Consider the following 22,202-nt stretch of genomic DNA (forward strand, 5'->3'; position numbering starts at 1 on the left):
CGTGAGCAGCAGCGGAGGCTCTGCTCCAGCTGATTTCTCCAGTGTGGGCTGGGGCCTGGTGTTCCAGACCTTCCCACCTTCCCCACGAGGCCGGAACTCAAGATTTCGATATGGGAACCCCTGGGTTTTCAGGTGTACAGCCCAAACCCACCACAGCTGCACTCTTCATCCAATTTAGGGGCGGCCAAGTTGCAAGTTTTTCAAGAACAACAGCAAACATAGAGGGCTGTCATAAAGCACTTTATATACATTAAATCGTTTCACTCTCACAACAGCTTTCGGAGATAGGTACTTCCCAGATAAGGAAAACTAAAGCACAAAGAGGTCAAGGGGCTTACTTGCAGCCACACAGCTGGAAGCAGCAGGATCAGAATTTGAACCCAGGCAGTCTGGCTCCAGAGCCCCTGCTCTTAACCCCTCTGTGGAAAGCGCCCAACACCAACTAGAAGTTGCTATCGATGGCTCACCCAGATCCCCTTCATAGACAGATGCACTCACCCAGGCTGTGGTGTCTCCTAACTCATACCTGTACTCTTCTCTGGAAGGTTCCCTGGGCCACTGGGAACCACCACCTCCCCACCCACCCCGCCAGCCCGGTCTTGACACACCTGTGAGCCAATAACCGATGCAGGGGGCAAACTGCTACATTCATGCTCTAGAGCGCTTGGTGGGATTGGGCTGAAGCTAGGTGCCCTCTGAAACCACATCTTGGCCCAGCTCCTTCCTGTCCTGTCCTTCCCTCACGCCCTTCTCCAGAAGGTATTCCCTCAACAAACCACCTGCACAGGAATCCTCATCTCAGGCTCTGGTTCTAACACACCTGACCTAAACCAACCTGTCTGCTGAAAGAATGACTCCGAGCCTTGTGTGTCCTTTTGAACCAAGAAGTGCCTGAGGGCTGCAGGGAGTTTATTCTTGCCCTGCCCAACCCAAGGTGGCAGAGCCCGGCCATGCCACCCCGACACTGGCCCCAACCAGACTCAGGTCAGTGCGCACACATCCACCGTGGTGGGCTCCTCGCGAGTGAAGCCATCGCCGAAGCCATCGTCGTCCACCAGCTCAGGTTTCCGGCAGCACATGGGGCACAGGCGGTTGCGCACAGCAGAGGCCCGGAGCCAGACGACAAGGTTCCAGCGCTCGCCAGTGCCTAGGGGCCGGGCCCCGTGCAGCTGGCCACCCCGGTGCAGGATGCCCCGGCCCACCACGTGTTCCACCTCCAGGGGCCTGGCCAGGGCTGAAGGTGCCTGCAGACAGCGGAGCTCAGGCCTGGGCACTCCTGGCTGCCCTGAGCCCTGCCCCCCGGGTCACACACACTAACCTGGAAGAGGTCCCCGAAGTACAGGGCGCCCCCCGTGAAGGCCTTGCCAAGGGCCACGTTGAGGGTGAGTTCGGCATTATCATAGTGGCAGCCTAGCTCACGGTCCTGGCCCGGTGCATATTTGACCACAAAGGCACGGTGGCTGTCGAGCCAGCCCCCACCGCAGTCTGGGTACAGCAGGGCCATCAGTGGCTGCAGGAAGCGTTCCCGCAGCGGAGTCACCAGCGGCTCATCCAGGCCTAGCTCGTGCAGCAACACCTGGGAGGGGGATCCTGGGAGTCGGCAGGGAAACTGGTGGGGGCCTCACTCTGGGTCCCTGCGGGGAGTCTCTTCCTAAGGACAGCAGCGCTTTGCAGATATCGATGGGCTTAACTTCAAAATAACCCGACCGTGACCTCATCTTACAGACTGGGAGACCAAGACCAATGGGACCCAACAGCTCTTCTCTCGCACTGCAGCTACCGCTCCCCAGCCCCGGCTCCCTGCCGCCTCGGGCCCCCCCGGAGGGAGCCTCACCTACCCCATAGTTGTTCATGGTGTTGGGTCTTCCCTTGGGCATGTCTGAGTGCTCGAAGTGCTCCAGCTCCTCCAGCAGGGCCTGGCAGAATGGCGCTGTAAAGACCGGCAGCCGGTAGATACGCTTCTCCCCTGCGGAAGGAGGGACAGTCTGTTGGCTGGGAGCTTCCGTGTAGGTTTCAGTCTCCTTGCGAGCTGTGAGCCTGGGCACGTCTTTTCACTTCCCTCAGCCTCAGTTTCCTCATCTGTACAATGGGGATAACACAGGTACTCACTTCTCAGGGCCGTTGTGACCATTAATGACATAATGTGTGGGCAGCAGAGGGGCCTATTCTCAGGTCCCCTTATTTGTCCCTGGAGCCTCTCCTCCTGCTGCCGCAGGTGTCCACAGCCTAGCCATCAGACTCAGATGTGGGTTCTGGTGAGACCCAGAGGTGGGAAGGGATTAGCCCAATGACCCCCAGCAGGCCAGTGATGGAGCCCAGCAGGGATCACAGGGCCAGCGCCAAGCTTTCTCTGCACCCCACCCCACGAGCCACCGACACTTGTACCCCAACTGAAGTGCCTCCTGGAGCCTCTGTTCCCCACACAGAAAGGCTGAGGGGGGCTGCTCTTTCTTGCCGGATCCTGGTAGGGAGAGGCCAAGCTCCGAACGGAAATGCAAACGTTTCTTGGCAGATGCACCAACACCCTGGGGTGCACGGCTGGTGTGCCCCCACACTTTTGGCCAACTCACAGCCGACAGCCTTCACCTAACCGTTACACGATCTCCACTGTTGGGGAGTGGATGGGAATGAGGAGGGATGCCCCGGGCTGGGAGGGGATGTTTCATTCACACTCCACCCTGTGCCTCACAACAGAGCACGGGCTTGATAAGGGGAGCAACACCTTGCACCTATCTCCCCAAAGTATCCCCTAGGCCTAGGAATAACCGTAACCGTAAGACTGAGGAAACCTCTAGATGCTATGCACCCAGCCCTTTAGGCATGTTACCTCACTTAATCACACTTTAGCAGATGGGTATTACTATTGCTCCCGTTTCACAGATGATGAAACTGAGGCAGAGGGCTTAAGGAACTCGGAAGGGCCAGACTTCCTGCTAGGGTTAGCCCATGGGAGATCCCAGCAGGAGACTCAAAGTCCGGAGAGATGCGGCATTTCTGAGTTTGGCATGGCTTTGTGCTTCTGCTCGAGGCCACAGCTGCTTCCTGGCAGCTGCTTCCCGCCCCTCTCCCACAGCTCCAGGTCGTGGCAGGCTCAAGACACTCACTCTTGCCCACTTCTCCAGGTCTAGGGATAAGGAACTGTCTGCTCCCCACCCCCCTCACCCCTAGGGAGAGGGGGGAGGGGGGTGGTCCTGTGTCAGCTGTCCCTTCGTTAAGTTCTTCCGTCACCCCCATTCGAGGGTGCCAGCTGGCTCATACCTGACACAGGCAGGTGGGCAAGTGAGTAAGTGAATACAGATGCCCTGCTCCTGGCAAGTCCCACCAGCCCTTCTAGCTCCTGCTGGCTTAGATTCTGGAGGCAGACATGGTAGGCGGAGGGACCCCACCCCTTAGTCCTAGTCCTACCGGGTGATGGGGCCAAGGTCTCACCAGACACTGTCTCCAGCCGCTGGAGAAGGCCTTCAAGGTCTGCACCCGGCGATGTGCTGTACTCAGCTGCGGCCAAAAACTCAGGGGCCAGGGCCTCATCCTGGGGGCAAAACACACCGGCTGTGGGGCAGACGGCCTCCGGTGCCGGCTGCCTCCACCTCCTTCCAGTAACCTGCCCCGACCAGGTACCTGGAGCGTGTTGTAGATGTGAGGCCGCACCGGGTGGTAGGAGCTTGCGATGAGGGCTTTCCTGGCAGCCGCCTCCTGCCCCAGCCGCTGCCGCCGTTCCACCTCCTCCTCGAGCTGGGGATGGCACAGGGCCTGGTCATCCAGATGGGGCCGCCCATCACCCCCCCCAAGGTCATTGTACAGATGAGGAAACTGAGGCTCAGGAAGGCCAGAGCAGGACCTGGGCTGACAGCCCGGTCTCCCTACACACCTGACTCGATCAGGGTAAACTGCAGGTGCCAAGCTGCTGGCTGAACGCAACTCCTTCTAGTAGGGGCCCATGCCGCTCGGGGTTGCACCACTCAGGGCCTGGCAGGGATGAGAGCCCCTCCGCATACCGCAGCCAGCTGGGCCCCCGAGGGAGGGGAATGGAATCCCAGCCAGTCCTGTGTTCCAGAGGCTGCGGAGGGCTCGCCTAGGAAGTTTCCCGTTACTAACCCTCAGATGGAGGAGGAGGTGGAAGATGGAGCAGCCCTGGCACCAGCCAAAGGGGGTGGGTGGACAGACGAAGAGCTGGGAGCCAGAGCCGGGCAGTCCCGGGTGGGATCTCAACTCCACCTGCTGTGACACCTCGGGCCAGTAATTCCCTCTTTAAGCAAAAGTGTCTCGTCTCAGGAGGGCGTGGGGTAGACGACCTGGCATTTGCCACTTTCTCTTTTTCTGGTGTCAGGACACAGATACTGCGGTGAGTGGACACAGGAAGGACACCCCCCCCCCCCCAAACTGCTGACACAACCTAAAGAGGACCGGCTAGGCTGGGTGTGGAGGGGGTCCGCGAGGGTGGGGAGCGTTACCTCTGCTAATAGCTGCTGGAAGTCTTGGGGGCTGACACATCCTCGGCTGCGCAGGATCTGAGAGCAGAAAGTCCAGGGAGCTCAACTGTGTGACCTTGTGAGTAAGTCACTTAACGCCTCTGAGCCTCAGTTTCCCCAGGTTAAGATGCAGACGAGAGCCTGGACCTCACAGGATCATTGTGAGGATGAAATTCGATAAGCACGCAAAACAGACAACACCGAGAGCGCGCCGAGCCTGGCCCTGCCCTCAGCACTTTACCTGTATGTTCCATTCTTTCATTCATTCCTTATGACAACCTCACTAAAGAGACACTATTATCCCCCTTTAAGGTGAACAAAGCGAGGCACCCAGAGATTAAGTCATTCTTGCTGTCACATCTGAACACCCGGGCAAAGCACAAGACCTGGGGGACAGAGGTCCCTCCTCCGCCACCCCTCCCCCATCACCCCGCCCCGCCCATTTCTCCGCAGAGCCACTGGGGGCCACTCACCGGGCCGTAGTCCCGGCGAAGCTGCTCCTCGCCCCGGAAGCGCACGTGGAGCCGGTAGCGCGCCACGTACAAGTTCTCCGAGCAGAAGCAGGCGCAGCGGCAGAAGCGCCTCGGGACCCCAGCCGTCGCCATGGTGAAGAGGCGAGCGTCGCCCCGCAGGGTTCCGTAGGGGCACTTCCGGCACGCCCCCGACGGGGGTGGGGACGCGGCGGTGGAACTGGAGGCAAGGGTCGGTTCTGAGTTCGCAAGTGCAGAAGAGGACGAAGACTCCGCCCCAGAAAACGGGTCTGCAATGGGGAAAGACGCTCCGGGGCCGGACTGGGGCGAGCAGCCTCGGCGGACAGAGCGTGTGGTCTTCTCGTTCCGCCTCACGGTTCCCCCATCCACGACGTGGGGATTAATCACCCCAATTTACAGATAGGCAAACTGAGCCGCACCTTCACAGGCCGGGGACAAGTCGGGACTTGGAGCCGCAAGACGTTTTGCTTCAACGCTGCCTTCCTTTTCTGCTCGGAGCTTTTGAAGAGGCGGCCAACGCCAGGAGGACAGGAGTTCTGGGGTCCGGTCTCGTTCTCTCCCAACTATCCAGTTCTGTGCGTCTGAACTCGGGTTTAGCATTCTGCCCGGGTCCCTACCCGGCACTCCTCGAGCCTCCGCCACGGTCTCCAGATTCGCTGCTGACGGCCCCGGGATGTGTTTTCTCGAAAGCGCTCCGTCCGGCGTGACTTCCGGTGGCTCCTCCTAGGGATACAAATGTGGGCGGGGAACGGGGTGTGGTCTGCTGGCGGCCACACCCCGCACGACCGGCTCCCAGTTGTGCTGTGCACCGCTGCTGTGTGAGATGAGTGTGTTTTTCTTTTAGAGTGTGCGCCCCTACCTCGGGGACACCCATCGTAGCTCCTACGTACTTGTCTGAGAGGCCCCCATCTTGGTCCTCGGTTCACCCCCCAAGCCCAGAGCCGCAAAGCCCCGGGAAGAAGCTTGGATGGCAGCCCTGTGACTGGGGGAGGAAGTCGTGTCCCCTGCAACAGATCTCGTCCCCTGTCCTAGAGTTCCCTCCCTGGCTCAGCGTGGTGTGGGGAGGCCTGGGCCGCAAGACTCCAGCCCTTACCCCAGATACGCAGATGACCACAAATGATAACTCCTACTGGCCGAGCCTCCACCTTACCTGCTTCCATCCCTACGGCAAACCTTTGAGCGAGGTACTGTCTTACCATTGTTACAGATGGGGAAACTGAGGCTCAGAGAGGGGCGGTGACCTGCCCCAGGGTTCACAGTGGGAGTCCTCCGAGTGGTTGGTTTCTGAAGGATTTCCGATTTTCTCTTTGTGCTTGTTGGCATTTCTTTTCTTTCTTTTCTCTTTTCTTTTCTCTTATCTTAAATGTTTATTTGTGAGAGAGAGTGCACGCACAAGCTGGGAAGGAACAGAGAGAGAAAAGGACAGAGGATCTGAAGCACACTCCAGCTCACAAACCGGGAGATGGTGACCTGAGCCGCCCAGGTGCCCCATCATTTATTTTCTTGATGCTTTCCTTTCCTTCAGATGTATAGTCGGGTTTACACCCACGCACTCACACTGGCAGTGAGACACGTACACACTCATGCACACCCTTACATGCTCACATATGCTAACACACATTCACACACCGTCACAAATACGCTTGTACCAGTGACACACTCACACATCCACTCACCCTCACTCACACACACAAAACACCTCACATACGGTCACAGCCGCACACTCACACATCCGGCACGCTCACTCACACTCACAGACAGCACAGTCCCTGGTTCCTCCCAGCTCTGTGGCAAATCGACCCCCGATGCCTGCCAGTGGCTCCTACCGAAGCTCCTACCAAGGGAGACGGGAGAACTTCACGTCCTGTGGTATGGTGCCAGGCTGCCTTCCCTGGCCGTCTCCAGCAGCATGTTCGGGGGTCCAGGGCTCCAGCCAGCACCTTGGGGGGCTGGGAGAAGGCTTCTGTTCTCGGGGCAACAGCCTGATTGGTTTTCACACTGGCTGGCCAGGGCCCCGGGGGGGGGGGGTGTGGGGGGGGTGGGGGGGCGCGGGCAGGACCACCCCAAGTGTGGGAGGTTGGCCTGTGTCAGGAAGTGTGTTTTGACTGGCAGATAAGGTCCCTGCCCTTCTGAAACTCAGTCAGGGTGGGGGGTGGGGGGGGTGGGGGGGGAGGAACAGAGCAAGCAAAGAAACAAATACATGGTCAAGGTATTTTCATTCAGCCGTAAGTGCAAGGAGGACAAGCTAGGTGATGGGATGGAGAGTGCCTGGAGGTGACCGCTTTACACAGGGAGGCCGGAGAACACCTCCCTGAGAGTGACATTTTAGCCGAGCCCCAACTGCTGCAGCAAGATCTGGCAGGAAAGGGTTCTAGGCAGGGGGACTAAAAATGTAAATCCCCTCCCGTGGGATGAACTTGCCATGCTGGGAGAACAGCAAGGCATAGAAGAGGGCAAGTCGTACGGAATGAGGCCAGGGTGGCATTCGGGCCAAATTACTGGGCGTAAGATACCACTGTTAACACTTTGGATTTTACTCTACACGCAAAGGGAAGCTGCTTAATCCTTGCAACCAACCTTATGAGGCAGAAATTATCCGCATTTTACAGAAGTGGAAAATGAAGGTCAGAGAGGTTAAATGACCCAAGGTCATTCAAGGTGACACAGTTCATAAGTTGTAGGGTCTGGAATGGAACAGGAGTCTGATCCTGCCGGGTTGTTCCTAAACGTATGGCCAGGTCTGCCTTTCCCCTCCTCAGGCATGAAATCTAGGTCACTGGGCCTCAAGGATCCGAGGATCCGGGTACCCAGCCCAAGCCTCCTGAAGGTACTAGGCTTCCCCAAGGGGGAAATCCCCCTGGGGGTCTGCTTCCCCCTCAAGGATGAAGCTCCCCAGGCCAGAGCTGTGTGGCTTGAGAAGGTATTTAAACTTTCATGGGTGTCTTGATTGCCCAGCAATAGTGGAAGGCCCTGCTCTCCAGGAAAGGATCTATTTCCCCAGCTCTGCATTCATTACCCCCCTAACTGCCTTCCTCCCCCGGAGGCCCAGGGCAGGGCCTGCACAGGCATCTTCCCACCAGTACACCTGCTCAGATTCCTCCCTTTGCAACATTTTGCAAGATGAGCATCTTTTGCTCATCGGTTTAGACTGGCCCTCCCAGTGGCCCCCCCTCCTCCTCGGAAGCAGTGTCCCTGCCCCCACCCTGCCCCAGCCCGGGCTCAGTCACCAAAGGGAACAGCAAGAATATTAATAGTAAATACTGGATCAATGAGCTTTCAACCAGCGCTGATGTCTGTGTGAGGTATTGGGACATGTATCGTACAGATGAGGCTCAGTGAGGTACAGGGCCCTATCTAGGATCATAAGCCTAGTAAGCGGCAGAACCAGAATTTCAGCACCCATCCTTCCCTCTGATTCCAGAGTGTGTTTGTGTGTGGGGTTGTGTACATATGTATATGCCCATGTATATATGTATGTTGCACATATGTATATATGTATGTGTCTGTGCACGTTCTTTTGAATTCATAGAGAGCATGCTATAAAAAAAAAAAAGGCACATCTTAAGTGTACCATTTGGTAAATTTTTACAAACTAGACACACACAGGTAACCAGCATCTAGATCCAACGACAGAACATTCCAGCCTGCAGAAGCCCCCACCATATCCCTGCTCAGTCCGGACTAATCATCACCCTGGCTCCTAAGAACAAAAATTAGTCTTGCCTGTTGCTGAATTTGATACAAATAAAATCATGTAGTATGTATTATTTTGTATAGTGCTTCTCTCACTTGGCATTCTTTTTTTTTTTTTTTTAATTTTTAAAAGTTTGTTTATTTTGAGACAGAGAGTACGGGCACAAGCACAGGGGAGGGAAAGAGAGAGAGAGAGAGAGAGAGAGAGAGAGAGAATCCCAAGCAGGCTCTGTGCTATTAGTGCCAACCCCGATGCGGGGTTCAATCCCACAAACCATGAGATCATGACCTGAGCTGAAATCGAGAATGAGACGCTTAACCGACTGAGCCCCCCAGACGCCCCTCTCACTCAGCATTCTGTTCTTGAGTTTCACGGGTGTTGTGTGTAGCTGGAGACAGTTTATGCTTTTTTGTGGCTCCTTAATATTCCACAGGGTGACCCCTCCATCCATTGAGCCATTCTGCAGTCAAGGGACATTTGTATTGTTTCCAGTTTGGAGATGTCATGAATAAAGGCGCTACGAACACTGTAAATTTTTTCATTGCAGTAAAATATACATAACATAAAATTTACCGTGTTAACCATCTTTTAGTAGACTTTACTTTTTAGGGCACTTTTAGGATCACAGCAAAATTGAGTGGAAAGTACAGAGATTTGCCATATGCCCCATGTCCCCCCAGCCTATCCCCCAGCGTCAGCACCCCTCACCAGAGTGGTACAGTTGTTACAATAGACTAAGTCACACTGACACGGTATTGTTACCCAAAGCCCATAGTTTATGTTAGGGTTCACTCTTGAAATTGTACATCTATGGCTATTGACAATGTATGACAACACGTATCTACCATCATGGTATCATACAGAATAGTTTCACCGCCCTCAGAATCCTCTGTGCTCTGCTGTTCAGCCCTCCCCACTCCCTAACCCCTGGCAACCACTGATCCTTTTACCGTCTCCATAGTTTTGTCTTTTCCAGAATGTTATGCCTTTTCAGATTGGCTTCTTTCACTTAGTCATAGGCGTTTATGTTCCCTCCGTGTCTTTCCATAGCTTGAGAACGGAATGATACTGTATTATCTGGATGTACCACGGTCATCCATCCACCTCCTGAAGGACATTTTGCTTGCTTCCAAGCTTTGGCAATTACGAATAAAGCTGCTGTAAACATCCATTTGCGGGCGTTTCTGTGGACATGAGTTTTCAGTTCATTTGGGTAAATACCTAGGGGCACGTTTGCTGAATCATACAGTAAGAGTATGTTTAGTTTTATAAGAAACCACCAAACTCTTCAAAAGTAACTACTGTTTTGCATTCCCACCAGCAATGAATGAAAGTTCCTGTGGCTCCCCATCTTCACCAGCATTTGGTGTTGTCAATGTTTTGGATTTTAGCAATTCTGTTAGGTAGGTAATGGTATCGCATTGTTGTTTTAATTTGCGATTTCCTAATGACATGATTTTGAGCGTCACTTCATATGTTTATTTGCCATCTGTATATCTTCTTTGGTGAGGTGTCTGTTCAAGTCTTTTGCCTCTATTTTTTTGTTGTTGTTGTTTTAAGTTTATATATTTATTTATTTGGGGGGAGAGAGAGAGAGACAGAGAGCACGCAAGCACAAGCGGGTGAGAGGCAGAGAGAAGGAGAGACAGAATCCCAAGCAGCCTTCACGCCATCAACGCAGAGCCCATGCGGGGCTCGAGCTCGCAAACTGTGAGATCATGAGCTGAGCCGTGATCAAGAGTTGGCCGCTTCACCGACTCTGCCACCCAGATGCCCCTTTTGCCTCTTTTTAAAATTGGGCTATTTGTGGTTTTTTGTTGTTGTTGTTGTTGAGATTTATGTATTGTTTTGGATAAGAAGACATTTGGCTTTATCAGATATATTTTTTGCAAGTATTTCCTCCCAGTCTGTGCCTTGTCTTCTCACTCTCCTGACAGTATCTTTTGCAGAGTAGAAGTTTTTAACTGTAATGAAGTTCCGCTTATCAATTCTTTCATGAATCATGCCTTTGATGGTGCATCCAAAAATCATCTTCATACCCAAGAGAACCTAGATATTGTCCTATGTCATCTTCTAAGACTTGTATAGTTTTGCACTTTACATTTAGGTCTGTGGTCCATTTTGAGTTAATTTTCGTGAAGAGTGTAAGGTCTGAGTCTAGATTTTTTTTTTTTTTTTTTTTTTTTTGGCATGTGGGTGCCCAGTCGTCCCCATACCATTTGTTGAAAAGACAGTGTTTGCTGCATTATCCACCTTTGCTCCTTCGTTACAGATCAGTTGACTATATTTATACAGGTCTATTTCTGGACTCTCTATACTGTTCCATTGATCTGTGTGTCTCTTCTTTCATCCCAACCACAGTCTTATTATGGTAGCTTTATAGTAAGTCTTGAAGTCGGGTAGTGTCAGTCCTCCGACTCTGTTTTTCTCCTTCAATACTGCGTTGGATGTTTTCACCCAGCAGAAATGACAGAGCCTGGATCTCGACCCAACTCTGAGTCATTCTGACTTTTGGATAGCCCATCCAGAATGCTTTCTTCAAGTATAATCATATATTTGCTTTTGTTTTTGCACAAACATTAAGAGACTTCAACTTTATTCTGTCCCCCCCCTTTTTTTTTTGAGGTTTATTTATTATTTTGAGAAAGAGTATGTAAGCAGAGGAGGGGCAGAGAGAGAGGATCCCAAGCAGGCTCCACACTGTCAGCGAGGAACCTGATGCGGGCATGAACTGTGAGATCATGACCTGAGCCAAAATCAAGAGTCAGACTGTCAACCACCTGAGCCACCAAGGCGCCCCTGTGTCCCTTGTTTTCACTCAATACATGCAGGAGGTCATTCCACACCTTTATAGAACTTTTGTATATAGATACACACATACATTATTTTTCCCCTGCCATAGTGTTCTGTGAGCCATGAGTTGGCCAATTCCCTATAGAAGGGTATTTAGGTTATTTCCAGATTTTTGCTACTACAGTTACTATCTGAAAACTGGTATCTTTGCTCCCCTCCACAAGTCTTCTCTATAGAAGAAATTCCCAGTGGGTCCCCAAAAAGTGCTTTTTACATTCTGAACTTTGTCAAATTTCCCCTTGAAGGAGGCTGTGCCTTGTAGTAGCAGAGGCTGTTTTAAATTCAGAGTTCTTTGGGGCGCCTGAGTGACTCAGTCAGTTAAGCGTCCGACTTCGGCTCAGGTCACGATCTCGAGGTTGGTGAGTTCTAGCCCCGCGTCGGGCTCTGTGCTGACAGCTCAGAGCCTGGAGTCTGCGTCGGATTCTGTGTCTCCCTCTCTCTCTGCCCCTCCCCTGCTCATTCTCTCTCTCTCTCTCTCTCTCTCTCTCTCTCTCTCAAAAATAAAAAAAAAAAACGTTAACAATTTTTTTTAATAAATTCCAAGTGCTTTAAGCCTTTGACTGAAGGATGGAGAGGTGAGGAGAGATGTTGCCCCACTTGCCAATTCTCTGGACCTTGACCTACTCTCCCTGGCTCTGGGTTCAAGCCACATCCTTTGCCTGGAAGCCTACTCACCTTACACCTTTCTCTAAGAGCCTTCCCAGCTAAAGTAGGCCTGGGTCACTTTCCACCACCCCACCCAGTTTGATTGCTTTATAGCACTTACCACTAACCGAAATGATCTTATGTACTGACTTGTTGATTTCCTGTCTCCCCTACCCTGCAAAGGATGGTTGTTTTCCTTTTTTCGCACTCAGCCATATTCCTAGCACCCAGCACCTAGCAGTCACTCGGTATGTATTGCTGTTTCCCCTCTCCCAATCCCTACTACCCTGCTCTATTTTTCTCCATAAAATGTATTCCCTGCCACCAGATATACTTTACTTATTTATTATATGTATTACCTGACTCCCTCACTAGCATGTCAGCTCCAGCAGACAAGGATCCTGTTTTCTTCACTGTTGCATCTCAAAAGCTCAGAATGGTACCAGGCACATTGTAGGTGCTGGACAAATATTTGTTGAAAGAAAGAGAGGGAGAGACAGGGAGAAAGACAAAGAGGATGGAAGGAAGGGAAGGGAGGGAGGAAGGAACTAAGGAAAAAAAGAGGATCATAACGCCCACCCTCCGGGGCTGGCAGACTGTCCCTCCAGAGGAAAAGACCCATGAAAGAGGTGGCGCCCCCACCAGGTCAGGACATCTCTGTGTGCCCACATTGGCCCTGGAGCCTCCAGACCAGAAGTGCGGGGCTGGAGGGCCTGGCTTGGGGGGAGGGGGCGGGGCTCGTCGCAGGTGGGCGGGCGGCTAGCTCGGGCCCCGCCCCTCCGGGGAGGCCCCGCCCCACCCGTCAGCTGGCCTGGGCGCCCGCCCCGCTCTGCTCCGACCTTGCCGCGGCGCCGCCGGGGTGGGAGGCGGGGAGGATCAGCGGGAGGAGCGGAGCGAGCGCAGCGCCGGGCGCAGCCTCCAATGAGCTGCGGAACCCGCGCCCCTGAAGACCCGAGCCCTCTGCGCCCCCTCCCCACGGCTCACCTGGTGTCAGGTAAGGTAACAGGTAAGAGCGCGGCGTCCAGGACCCCCGAACAGGTCCTTCCCAGGCCGGGGTGCCAAGCTCCACACAGGCTGGGGGCGTCTGGGTCCCCTTGCCCCAGAGGTAGACATCACGGTTGAAGGTGGCAGCCTTTTGGGAGCCTTTCTGGCCCCCGCCCCTGTCCCCAGGCGCCCGCGGCCGCTGGCCCAGCCCCCCACCCCTGCGGCAGCATCCTTTCCACGCCCGCAGGGTGAATGTTGCTTTTTTTTTTTTTTTTTTTTTTTTTTTTTTTTTTTTTAACTCCTCTGGCGCTGCTGCCTCTTGGAAAATGGTGGGGGCACCTTTTGGGGAGGATCTTGGGATGGCTGTTCTCCCCCAAGGATCGGACTGGCGCGACTTCCCAGGGCTCCCCACGTTCTACAGCGGTGCCTGCCCACGGATCCTGAGCGCCCTGGCTGTAGCAGAAGCCTGGGAGCGGAGTGGGGGGTGGGGGTGGGGGGCCGACCTGGGCCTGCTGATCTTGGCAAACCTTTTCCCTCAGTATCCCCCGCTGGCCCATGGGCTGACCTTCCAGCGCATCCACCCTGGCAGTTAGGCCTATGGGTTCCCCGGGGCTCCTCCCTTGTTTGTGGGTCTGTGGGTCTGTGTTAAAACGAGGTGCCTCCTCCCCAGACCTAATGTTGTTTAAGAGAGCCTTAAGCTGGTCTGACAGGGTTCACCATCCTCTGCCCCACCCCCTGGAGATAGACTGGCCTCCATTCCCCTGCTTCAGAGGGGCAGGTGACAGGTGACAAGAGAACGGTTGTAGGAAGGCCCACAGCAGCTCCCCAGTTTGCCTTGCCCAGGGCCAGGAGTTACCTGAAACAACTTTCCCAAGTCTCTGTGAGAGGACCAGTCTCAGCATGAGATGTGGTGGGTTCAGCAGGACTGGACTCAGGATGGAAGAAAGTGGACCTGGCCCAGTCCTGGCCCTGCATCCGGAAACCCCATGATAACACCACCCTCCGTTAGCCAGTGTTTGCTGAGCAGTGAATGGGCCATGACAACTTTGGGGTGAAAAGTTCACCAAGTTAGGAGTGGACCAAGCTGCTTGGGCCACCCAGGTCCTTCAGGACCCTTTTGTCGTGGTCCCTGAGTCCCTGAGTAGTCTGGGCACGTCCCACCCAGAGAGGCAAGTGTTGAGTTGCAGTCCTGCCTTTGCCTGTTCTCTGCGTGCCACTTAACTTACCCTGGCCTCCATTTCCCTGTCTGTACAGTGGGCATGATTGCATGAGGACCTCCCAGGAGAGGAGTGAGGATGAGCTGAACTGGGAAGTCATTGTCTGACACGGCAGCCGTTGTGATTGTGATAATTGCTTCTGATCTCCTGGCTGTTGCAGACTTTCCTTTTGTGCAGCTGACGGCTGGAAATGCCCCCTCCACCGTTTCCACTGAGACGAAAATCCTTTGGCAGGACCCCCTGTGGACGTGGGGTCACTTGCTAAGCCTGTGCCGTTCCTTAGCATTTGGGGGCAAGGCAAGTTGCCCCTGTCTTCTTGGGCCATGTCACAACCTGGGCAGTGCCTGCTCTGGCCTCTGGCCACCACCTTGTCCTTGTCCCTCGGGCCACACTCAGCACCCATGTGCCCAGAACTTGCCCTCCAGCTCCACCCGGCTGAGCTCAGCTGTATCCTCCAGATCAGGCAGCTGGAGGGCAGGGATGTGCCTCCAGGCAGCCCCACGGTCCCCCTTCTTCCCTCCTCACAGTCTTGGCTGGTGGTCTTGTCCCCTTCACCCTCCTACTCAGTAACTTTAAAAATAACAGAGTGGCCTGTCCCCACCGAGGTTTGTAACCTGACCCGAGTTGGATTCTGCTCCATCAGAGCCTGGATACAAGGACTCAGCACTTGGGAGTATGGGACCATGGTGCTATAGCTGCTCTGTCCCCAGGTCACTGGGTGGCCCTAGACAGGCCTCACCCCTTACTCCCTGTGCCTCAGTTTCCTGTGCTTCATGTGCTTCACATAGTCTATGATGCTGGAGTGTGAAACTTTGCTTTTCCCGGTGCAGATGAACAGCTGGGGTCCCCGTGTGGGTGGCTGTCCAACGGGGTTGCCATAACCCCAAGCGGAGGGGTGTTGGGAAGGAACTCCCCCAGTGACTGGGGTTGGGGGCAGGAAGAGCCGGCTACGTCCCTCGGCAGGTCTCTGGCAGATATGCCTCCTGTCCCACTTCTGAACCCCAGCTCCTTTCCGGGGCCAAGGAACTCCTTGTGCCCACCAAGAGGTGAGCAACAGCCAAGGTGGCTGGCAGGGCCTGGGTAGCCGGCGGTGGCTTGGCCAGGAGGCCTGGCGCGGCACCGGGCCAGGAGCGTCCCTCCCCGGGCTCCGACTCACGCTCGCCCACTCGCTGGCTCCCCGAGGCCTCTGCATTGCAGCAGACGAGAGCCTTTGCCGGCAGCCCAGCTGGGACTTGGGCTGGAGCAAGGGACTGGGCAGGGGGTGTCTGTCCCCACCATCCCTACCCCTGCCCCCTCCCCTGCCCCTGGTCCCATTCAGCCCTGCCTTCCTTAGGAGATACAGCTGCTGACAAGGTAGCCTTCTCTGGGACTGATCTGAGTCTAGTCAGAAGTGCCGGACTCTCCGTGGGTCCCAGGCTCAGGGACTGTCACACCCCGGGGTTCTTTCTGCATCTGAGACCCCTCCTGAGCATCATTAGGGGTCTTGCCTACCCCCTGAAGAGGCTGTTTTGGAGCATTAGGGCTTTGGAGTTGAGAGCCCAGATTTTAGAACTCCGTGGCCTGGGTTCACCTTCCAGCTCAGCCACTTACTTCCTAGCTGTGTGATCCGGGACAGCTCACTTAACCTCTCTGTGCCTCAATTTTCTTGACTATAAAATAGGGATAATAATAGAACCTACCTCACAGGATTCTTGTGAATATTAATGCATTTAAAGCACTTAGAACAGTGTCAGACACACATTTACGTCAATCAGCATTAGCTGTCGGTACCGTTGTCACTGTTCTCATCACGGATGCCATCGGCTCTGCCTCTTGGCTGAGCCCCCTCTTGTGCAGACTCTATTTTCCTTTGACAAATACTCCCTGGTAGCACTTGTTATATTGACAAGTGTTTTAGCTTAACAGTGTAGAGCCCAGATTCTGGAGCCAGGTAGCTCTGGGTTCAAATCCCAGCTCTGCTACTCACCAGCTGTGTGATCTTGTGCAAGTTCTTAACTTCTCTGGGCCTCGATTTCTCCATCTGTTAAAAGGGGATGGTGAAAGTACAAATCTCACAAGTTGTGAGGATTAAATAAGCAAACACATATGAAGTGCATGGCCTATATAAAAGGCTGGGCCTGAGGTGCCTGGCTGGCTCAGTCAGTCGAGCATGAGGCTCTTGATCTTGGGGTCCTGAGTTCAAGCCCCACTTTGGGCATGGAGCCTACTTAAAAAGAAAAATAAAATAAAATCCTATTAAGAAATAAAAAATATATATATGAATATATGTATATGTATATGTATATGTAATGCATATTTGCATTTATTTATTTGAGACCGAGAGAGTGAGCATGAGCAGGGGAAGGGCAGAGAGAGAGAGAGGGAGAGAGAGAATCCCAAGCAGGCTCTGCGCTATCAGCACAGAGCTTGACATGGGCTCAAACTCTCAAACCGTGAGATTCTGACCTGAGCTGAAACCAAGAGTCAGATGCTTCGCCGACTGAGCCCCCCCAGGCGCCCCATGTTTGCTTGCACTTACTGGGCAGCTGCTGTGCACCAGGCACAAAGGTTCAGAGTTAGGTGCCGGGATCCTTCACATACTGGCTCAAGTCCTGGCTTGGCCCTTTGTTGCAGAGTGATGCGGGGCACATGCTTTTGCCTCTCTGTGCCTCAGTTTCTCCAACTATATATGGGGTGTGGAAGCAGCCGCCTCATGGGGTTGTGTGGGGTTTCTAGCACTCCAGAACATGAGCCAAGAGACTTTGTGCACCAGAGCTGTTGGGGAGGAGGTCTCTTGAGGTGGCCCCCTTTGCAGTCACTGCTCACTCGGAGTGACCCCTCCCGGTGTTCCGTGCCTCTCCTTTTCACTTGGGGACTCCAGAACTTTGTCCATTTTGCAGATGGGATGATAAAGTCCCCAGGATGAAAAGGGATGGGGCCAAGTCAGGAGGCAGCACTCAGAGGCACATGCCCAGCCTAGTCCCATTCCTGCCCTGGACAAGCCCCACTTCCAAAGTCCCCACCGGGCCCACATTCTGCAGTGTCCCTGCAGCTCCCGGGCTCTCCCAGGCACTGGCTCAGTCCTGGGGGGCCCAGTATGGGGGGTGCTTTGGACAAAGCAGACATTAAGCTCCAGAGAGCCAAAAGGGCCCACGTCAGGAGGTGAAGGGCAACCTGGGCTGGAGGAAAAGACTCTGGAAACTTCCAGGCGGATGTGAAAGTCCCTGGGTTGCTCCTAGGACCTGTGGTCACCCCCTCTTGGTCTAAGAGAGTAAAGTTTTATTTGGGGAGACGAAAGGCCTGATTTGGGGAGGAGAGAACTAAGCAAACGTTTATTTATTAAGCACCCACTGTATACAGTGGTAACAATCAGCAGCAATTATTACGTGCTAGGCACTGTGGCCAGAACTGATGCTCATGCATCGAACCTCATTCTGTTTTAAAGCTGATCTCAATTTTGTCTGCAGAGTCCTCCAGATCCCCTGCACCCTCACCCCCAGGCCACGTGGGGTGTCCTTGCCTCCCTCAAGCACATCGGCACACTCCTACCTCGGGGCTGTGGCGCTGACTATTCCAGCAGAAAGTGCTTTTCCCCCAGATAGCCGCATGGTGGACCCCCTCACCTCTTCTCGAGCTTGCTCAAGTGTTACCTTCCTAGCGAGGTCTTTCCCGGACCCCCTGTTTCAAATTGCCCTCAGGGCACCTGGGTGGCCCAGTCGGTTAAATGTCTGACTCTTGACCTCGGCTCAGGTCATGACCTCACGGTTCGTGAGTTCGGGCCCCACGTCGGTCTCTGCTGGGGATTCTGTCTCTCCCTCTCTCTGCCCCCTCGCCCCTTGCACTCTCTCCCACTCAAAATAAATAAACTTTAATAAATAAATAAGTAAACAGATAAAAAAAAGTGCCCTCACCATTTCCTGGACCCCCTTATTTAAAACTGTCCCCATTGCCCCCCATCCCCTACACCCCATTCTTTCCCCCCCAGCCCTATCTCTTAACCGTGTCGTTTACTCATTGTGTTTCTCCATCTCTGACCCGCGTGTACCGTCTCCACAGAATCAGGGATCTTTGTTTCTGTTCGTCGTTAAATCCCAACACGAAGAACAGAGTCTGGCCCACTCAATAAACCTTGATGTTCGGTAAACATTCCTTAAATGAATGGAATCTTCACGAAACTCCTGGGAAGTCAGAATGCTTGTCATTGCCATCTTGCGGATGAGGAAACCGAGGCGTAGAGATGTCAAGTGACTTGCCCGAAGTCACACAGCCAACAAGCGGCAAACCCGACCTCCTTGCCCTGTCACCCCTACAGGTCTGGCCTCACCCCACGGACAATGGCCTTGCCCCCGTGAGCTAGAGCCCGCCCCTTGGCACCTGCCCCTCACCAGACAGCAGGATGCAGCTGTGGAAGGCGGTGGTGGTGACCCTGGCCTTCATGAGCATGGACGTCGGCATGACCACGGCCATCTACATCCTCAGCCACCTGGATCGCAGCCTGCTGGAGGACATCCGCCATTTCAACATCTTTGACTCGGTGCTGGACCTCTGGGCGGCCTGCCTGTACCGCAGCTGCCTGCTGCTGGGAGCCACCATTGGCGTGGCCAAGAACAGCGCCCTCGGGCCGCGGCGGCTTCGGGCCTCCTGGACGGTCATTGCCCTCGTGTGCCTCTTTGTGGGCGTTTACGCCATGGTGAAGCTGTTGCTCTTCTCCGAGGTGCGCAAGCCAGTCCGGGACCCGTGGTTCTGGGCCCTCTTCGTGTGGACTTACGTCTCGCTTGCCGCTTCCTTCCTCCTCTGGTGGCTGCTGTCCACGGTGCGGCCGGACGCCAAGGCCCTCGAGCGGGGGGCCGAAGCCGAGGCCGAGGGCTTCCCTGGGGAGGACCGGCCCCCGCGCGAGCAGGCGTCTGGGGCTACGCTACAAAAGCTGCTGTCCTACACCAAGCCTGACGTGGCCTTCCTCGTGGCGGCCTCCTTCTTCCTCATCGTGGCAGCTCTGGGTAAGTGAGGCCCCAGGGGGCCTGGCAGGCACCCGCCAAAGCACTCGAGGGGGTTACAGCCACCTGTTCTTTCCTCTTAAACGTTTGACATTTTACTCACGTGGTCCAAACAGCATTTTGATACGAGAAGGTGAACACGGAGAGTTTCATTCCTAATTCTGCCTGACTACCCTGCTCTCCCTGCCTAGGGCTAACTACAGCAAAATGTTCTAGAAGCTTCCAGGTGGGTGGGAAACCACTTTCTTTCGTTTCTTGTATGTTCTTGCAGTGTTTCCTTACAGAGCTACAAGCAAAAAAAAAAAAAAAAAAAAAAAACCATGGTGCTCTTAACCACCTCTCACACGCTACCTTGCTATTTCGTGCCTTGCTTTTCTTACTTGAACGATATATTTTTGGAAATTTCCAATCAGCACCTCGTCCTTTTATTTGGCTGCCTAATAGTAGTCCGCTGTGAGGCCGTAGCAGAGATTATACAGTTGGCGTCTTGCGGTCGGACCCTCGAGTTGTTTTGAGTCTTTTCTCTTACGGTAAATAACCTTGTTCGTACACGTTTCATATAAACGGGGGTATATCTGTAGGCTACATTTCCCGGAAGTGGATCACTGGGTCAAAGCATTTTTCTGGTAACGCAGCAGAATGTACGAGAGAGCCTCAGAACATGCTGTCTGTGGTAAGAATAAGTATCGTTTGGGGAAACATTTACCTTAGTCACGTGTGCCTATATGTAAACGTGTTCTAGTTTGTCATGTAAAATGAATTTGTTACCGCGGTTCTGGTCCGAACAGGTTGTTTTTAAATTTTTTTTTTAAGCTTATGTATTTATTTTCAGAGAAAGAGAGAGCGTGAGCTTTAGTGGGGGAGAGAGAATCCCGAGCAGACTCTGAGCTGTCAGCATGGACCCCGACAGGGGGCTCGAACTCAGGCACCGTGAGATCATGACCCGAACTGAAATAAAGAGTTAGACGCTTAACCAGCTGAGCCACCCGGGCGCCCCTGGTCCAAACAGTTTGAAAGCACTGCTTAAACGACGTGGGTAGGAAGGTGACATCTCAGGGTCAAAAGTCCGTGGGTTCCGGGGGGCGAGAAGGCCTGGTCCTCGCCTGGCTGTGTGCCTGTGGGCAAGTTAGCGGACCTTTCAGAACCTCACTTCTGTGAAATGGGGATTGTTGGCATTCTCCATGTTTCACGATGTTGTAAAGCTTGGAGAAACAGGAGAAAGACAAGTACGGAGCTTGGTACAATACGGTAAGCTCTCAGGAACGTTAGCCGTTAGGCGTCGTTACACGTGTAAGACAGTGTCTGGGAGTGGGCACAAAGCCAGAGTGTTCTCAAGGAGGACAGGCAAGCCCCGGAGCTGACCCCTTTCCTCTCACGGTCCACCCTCTGCCCTCTCAGTCCCAGCCCCTTGACCGCTGTGCAACTTTATGCAAGCACTTAACGCCTCTGAGTCTCAGTCCCCTCATCTGTAAAATGGGCATAATAATAGTACCCATCGCAACAAGGGCTGAGGAGGTGCGGGACGTTAATATGAGTACGACACCGCAGACAGCTCCTGCCACACAGAAGGCTCCCCAGAACTTGTAGTGGCTGTGAGTATTGGGATGACCCCTTTCCATTTAACCAGATAGTGTCTTCTGCTCATGTTTCAAGGTCCAAATGTCCCCTTATCAGAGAAGCCTCCTCGAATTCTAGTGACTTGATCTCCACCTTTATCTCCACCTCAGTTGTAGCTATGGTGTCATGAAAATCCCGCATCCACTGTCCTGCCTCCCCGAGCAGGTTTTGAGCCCCTTGGGGGGGTAGGGGCCAGGTCTGCCTCACCCCGGGTCCCCCCCACCCCGCCCCAAATCCTGGCACAGAAGCAGCCTCGCCGAATGAATGAACAGATGACCGACCAGCGTGCCCGTGTGGGCAGCTGTCACCCATGACCTCGTTTCCCCCTCCTGCCAGGGCCCTGTTGTCAGCTGCCTGCGCTCAGGGACTACAGATGTCCTGAAATACAGCTGAGCAGATTCTGCCAGCCTGCAGGGTTGTGTCGAGGTGAAGGGCTTAGACTTGAGATCAGGCCCCCACCTGTCCTGGTGACTTGAGGCAAGGTTATTGAACTTGGCCAAGGCTGTTTCTCATCCTGAAAGTGGGGTTCTGTTGGGCTTGTGAGAATTGGGTGAGCTGGGGCACGGTGCTTGCAAAAGGAAGTACTTCGCACAGGTTAGGGACAGGGGCTACTGGTAATTATTCTCGATCAACGAATGCCCAGTAGGGGCCAGCTTTTTCTGAAACCTTATAATCTGAAAGAAAAACCGCCCATTGTGGGGAAAAACGGTGAATTTTAGGGTGGAGCATCTCCTATCCAATTGAAATTCTTTAATATGGACTTCACACCAACCCAACTGGAAAACCTTGGGCAAGTGACTTAGCCTTTCTGAACCCTGGTTTCCTCATCTGTAAAATGGGAATAATGATAATACCACACCTATGGGATTACTGGGGGGTGTTTGAGACTTGAAAGAGATGGGAGAGCAGATATCCAGTGTAACAATGCTCCAAGCAGAGGGAATGGCCCGTGCAAAGGTCCTGAGGCAGGAACATGCCTGGTTGTGAAAGGAAAGGCAAAGAGGCCTGGGTAGCTGGAGCTGTAGGTGGGGTTGGGGTTGGGGGTGGGAGAGTAGAAGATGAAGCCAGGGCACTGGCAGGTGCCTGATCATGGAGGGCGCCATTGACCGCTATGAGGACTTTGACTTTTACCCAGAATGAGATGAAAGCCTGAAGGCGGATAAGGTCTGACTTGGCTTTCATAGGACCCCACTGTGTGCAGGGTGGAGAACAGAGTGGCAGGGACGAGGGTGGCAGCTGGGAGGACCAGGAGTTGTCTG

The 22,202-nt window shown here is 53.9% G+C and overlaps 2 protein-coding genes across 5 annotated transcripts in view; one reads left to right on the forward strand and one right to left on the reverse strand.

The window, feature by feature from the left end:
• Nucleotides 1-224: 224 nt before the first annotated feature.
• Nucleotides 225-5,665, reverse strand: OGFOD2 (2-oxoglutarate and iron dependent oxygenase domain containing 2). The gene is made up of 7 exons (XM_045457876.1): nt 4,943-5,665; nt 4,452-4,508; nt 3,619-3,732; nt 3,430-3,529; nt 1,839-1,966; nt 1,319-1,576; nt 225-1,244 (listed from the first exon to the last, which is right to left on the reverse strand). The coding sequence occupies exons 1-7, from the start codon at nt 5,072-5,074 to the stop codon at nt 981-983; spliced, it is 1,053 nt and encodes a 350-aa protein (XP_045313832.1). The 5' UTR covers nt 5,075-5,665; the 3' UTR covers nt 225-980.
• The window catches only part of ABCB9 (ATP binding cassette subfamily B member 9), a 44,253-nt gene continuing 27,694 nt past the window's right edge, over nt 5,644-22,202 (forward strand). For 2 of the 4 annotated variants that reach the window (XM_045457875.1, XM_045457872.1), the window contains exons 1-2: nt 12,948-13,146; nt 18,645-19,329. In XM_045457875.1, the coding sequence (XP_045313831.1) occupies nt 18,729-19,329 (601 nt within the window). In that variant the 5' untranslated portion in view covers nt 12,948-13,146; nt 18,645-18,728. Of the gene's footprint in view, nt 6,145-12,947; nt 13,159-18,644; nt 19,330-22,202 lie in introns of those variants that run through there. The other 2 variants (XM_045457873.1, XM_045457874.1) reach the window with 2 other exon arrangements.

The sequence above is a fragment of the Leopardus geoffroyi genome, chromosome D3 (assembly GCF_018350155.1).
Source record: "Leopardus geoffroyi isolate Oge1 chromosome D3, O.geoffroyi_Oge1_pat1.0, whole genome shotgun sequence".
NCBI lineage: Eukaryota > Metazoa > Chordata > Mammalia > Carnivora > Felidae > Leopardus > Leopardus geoffroyi.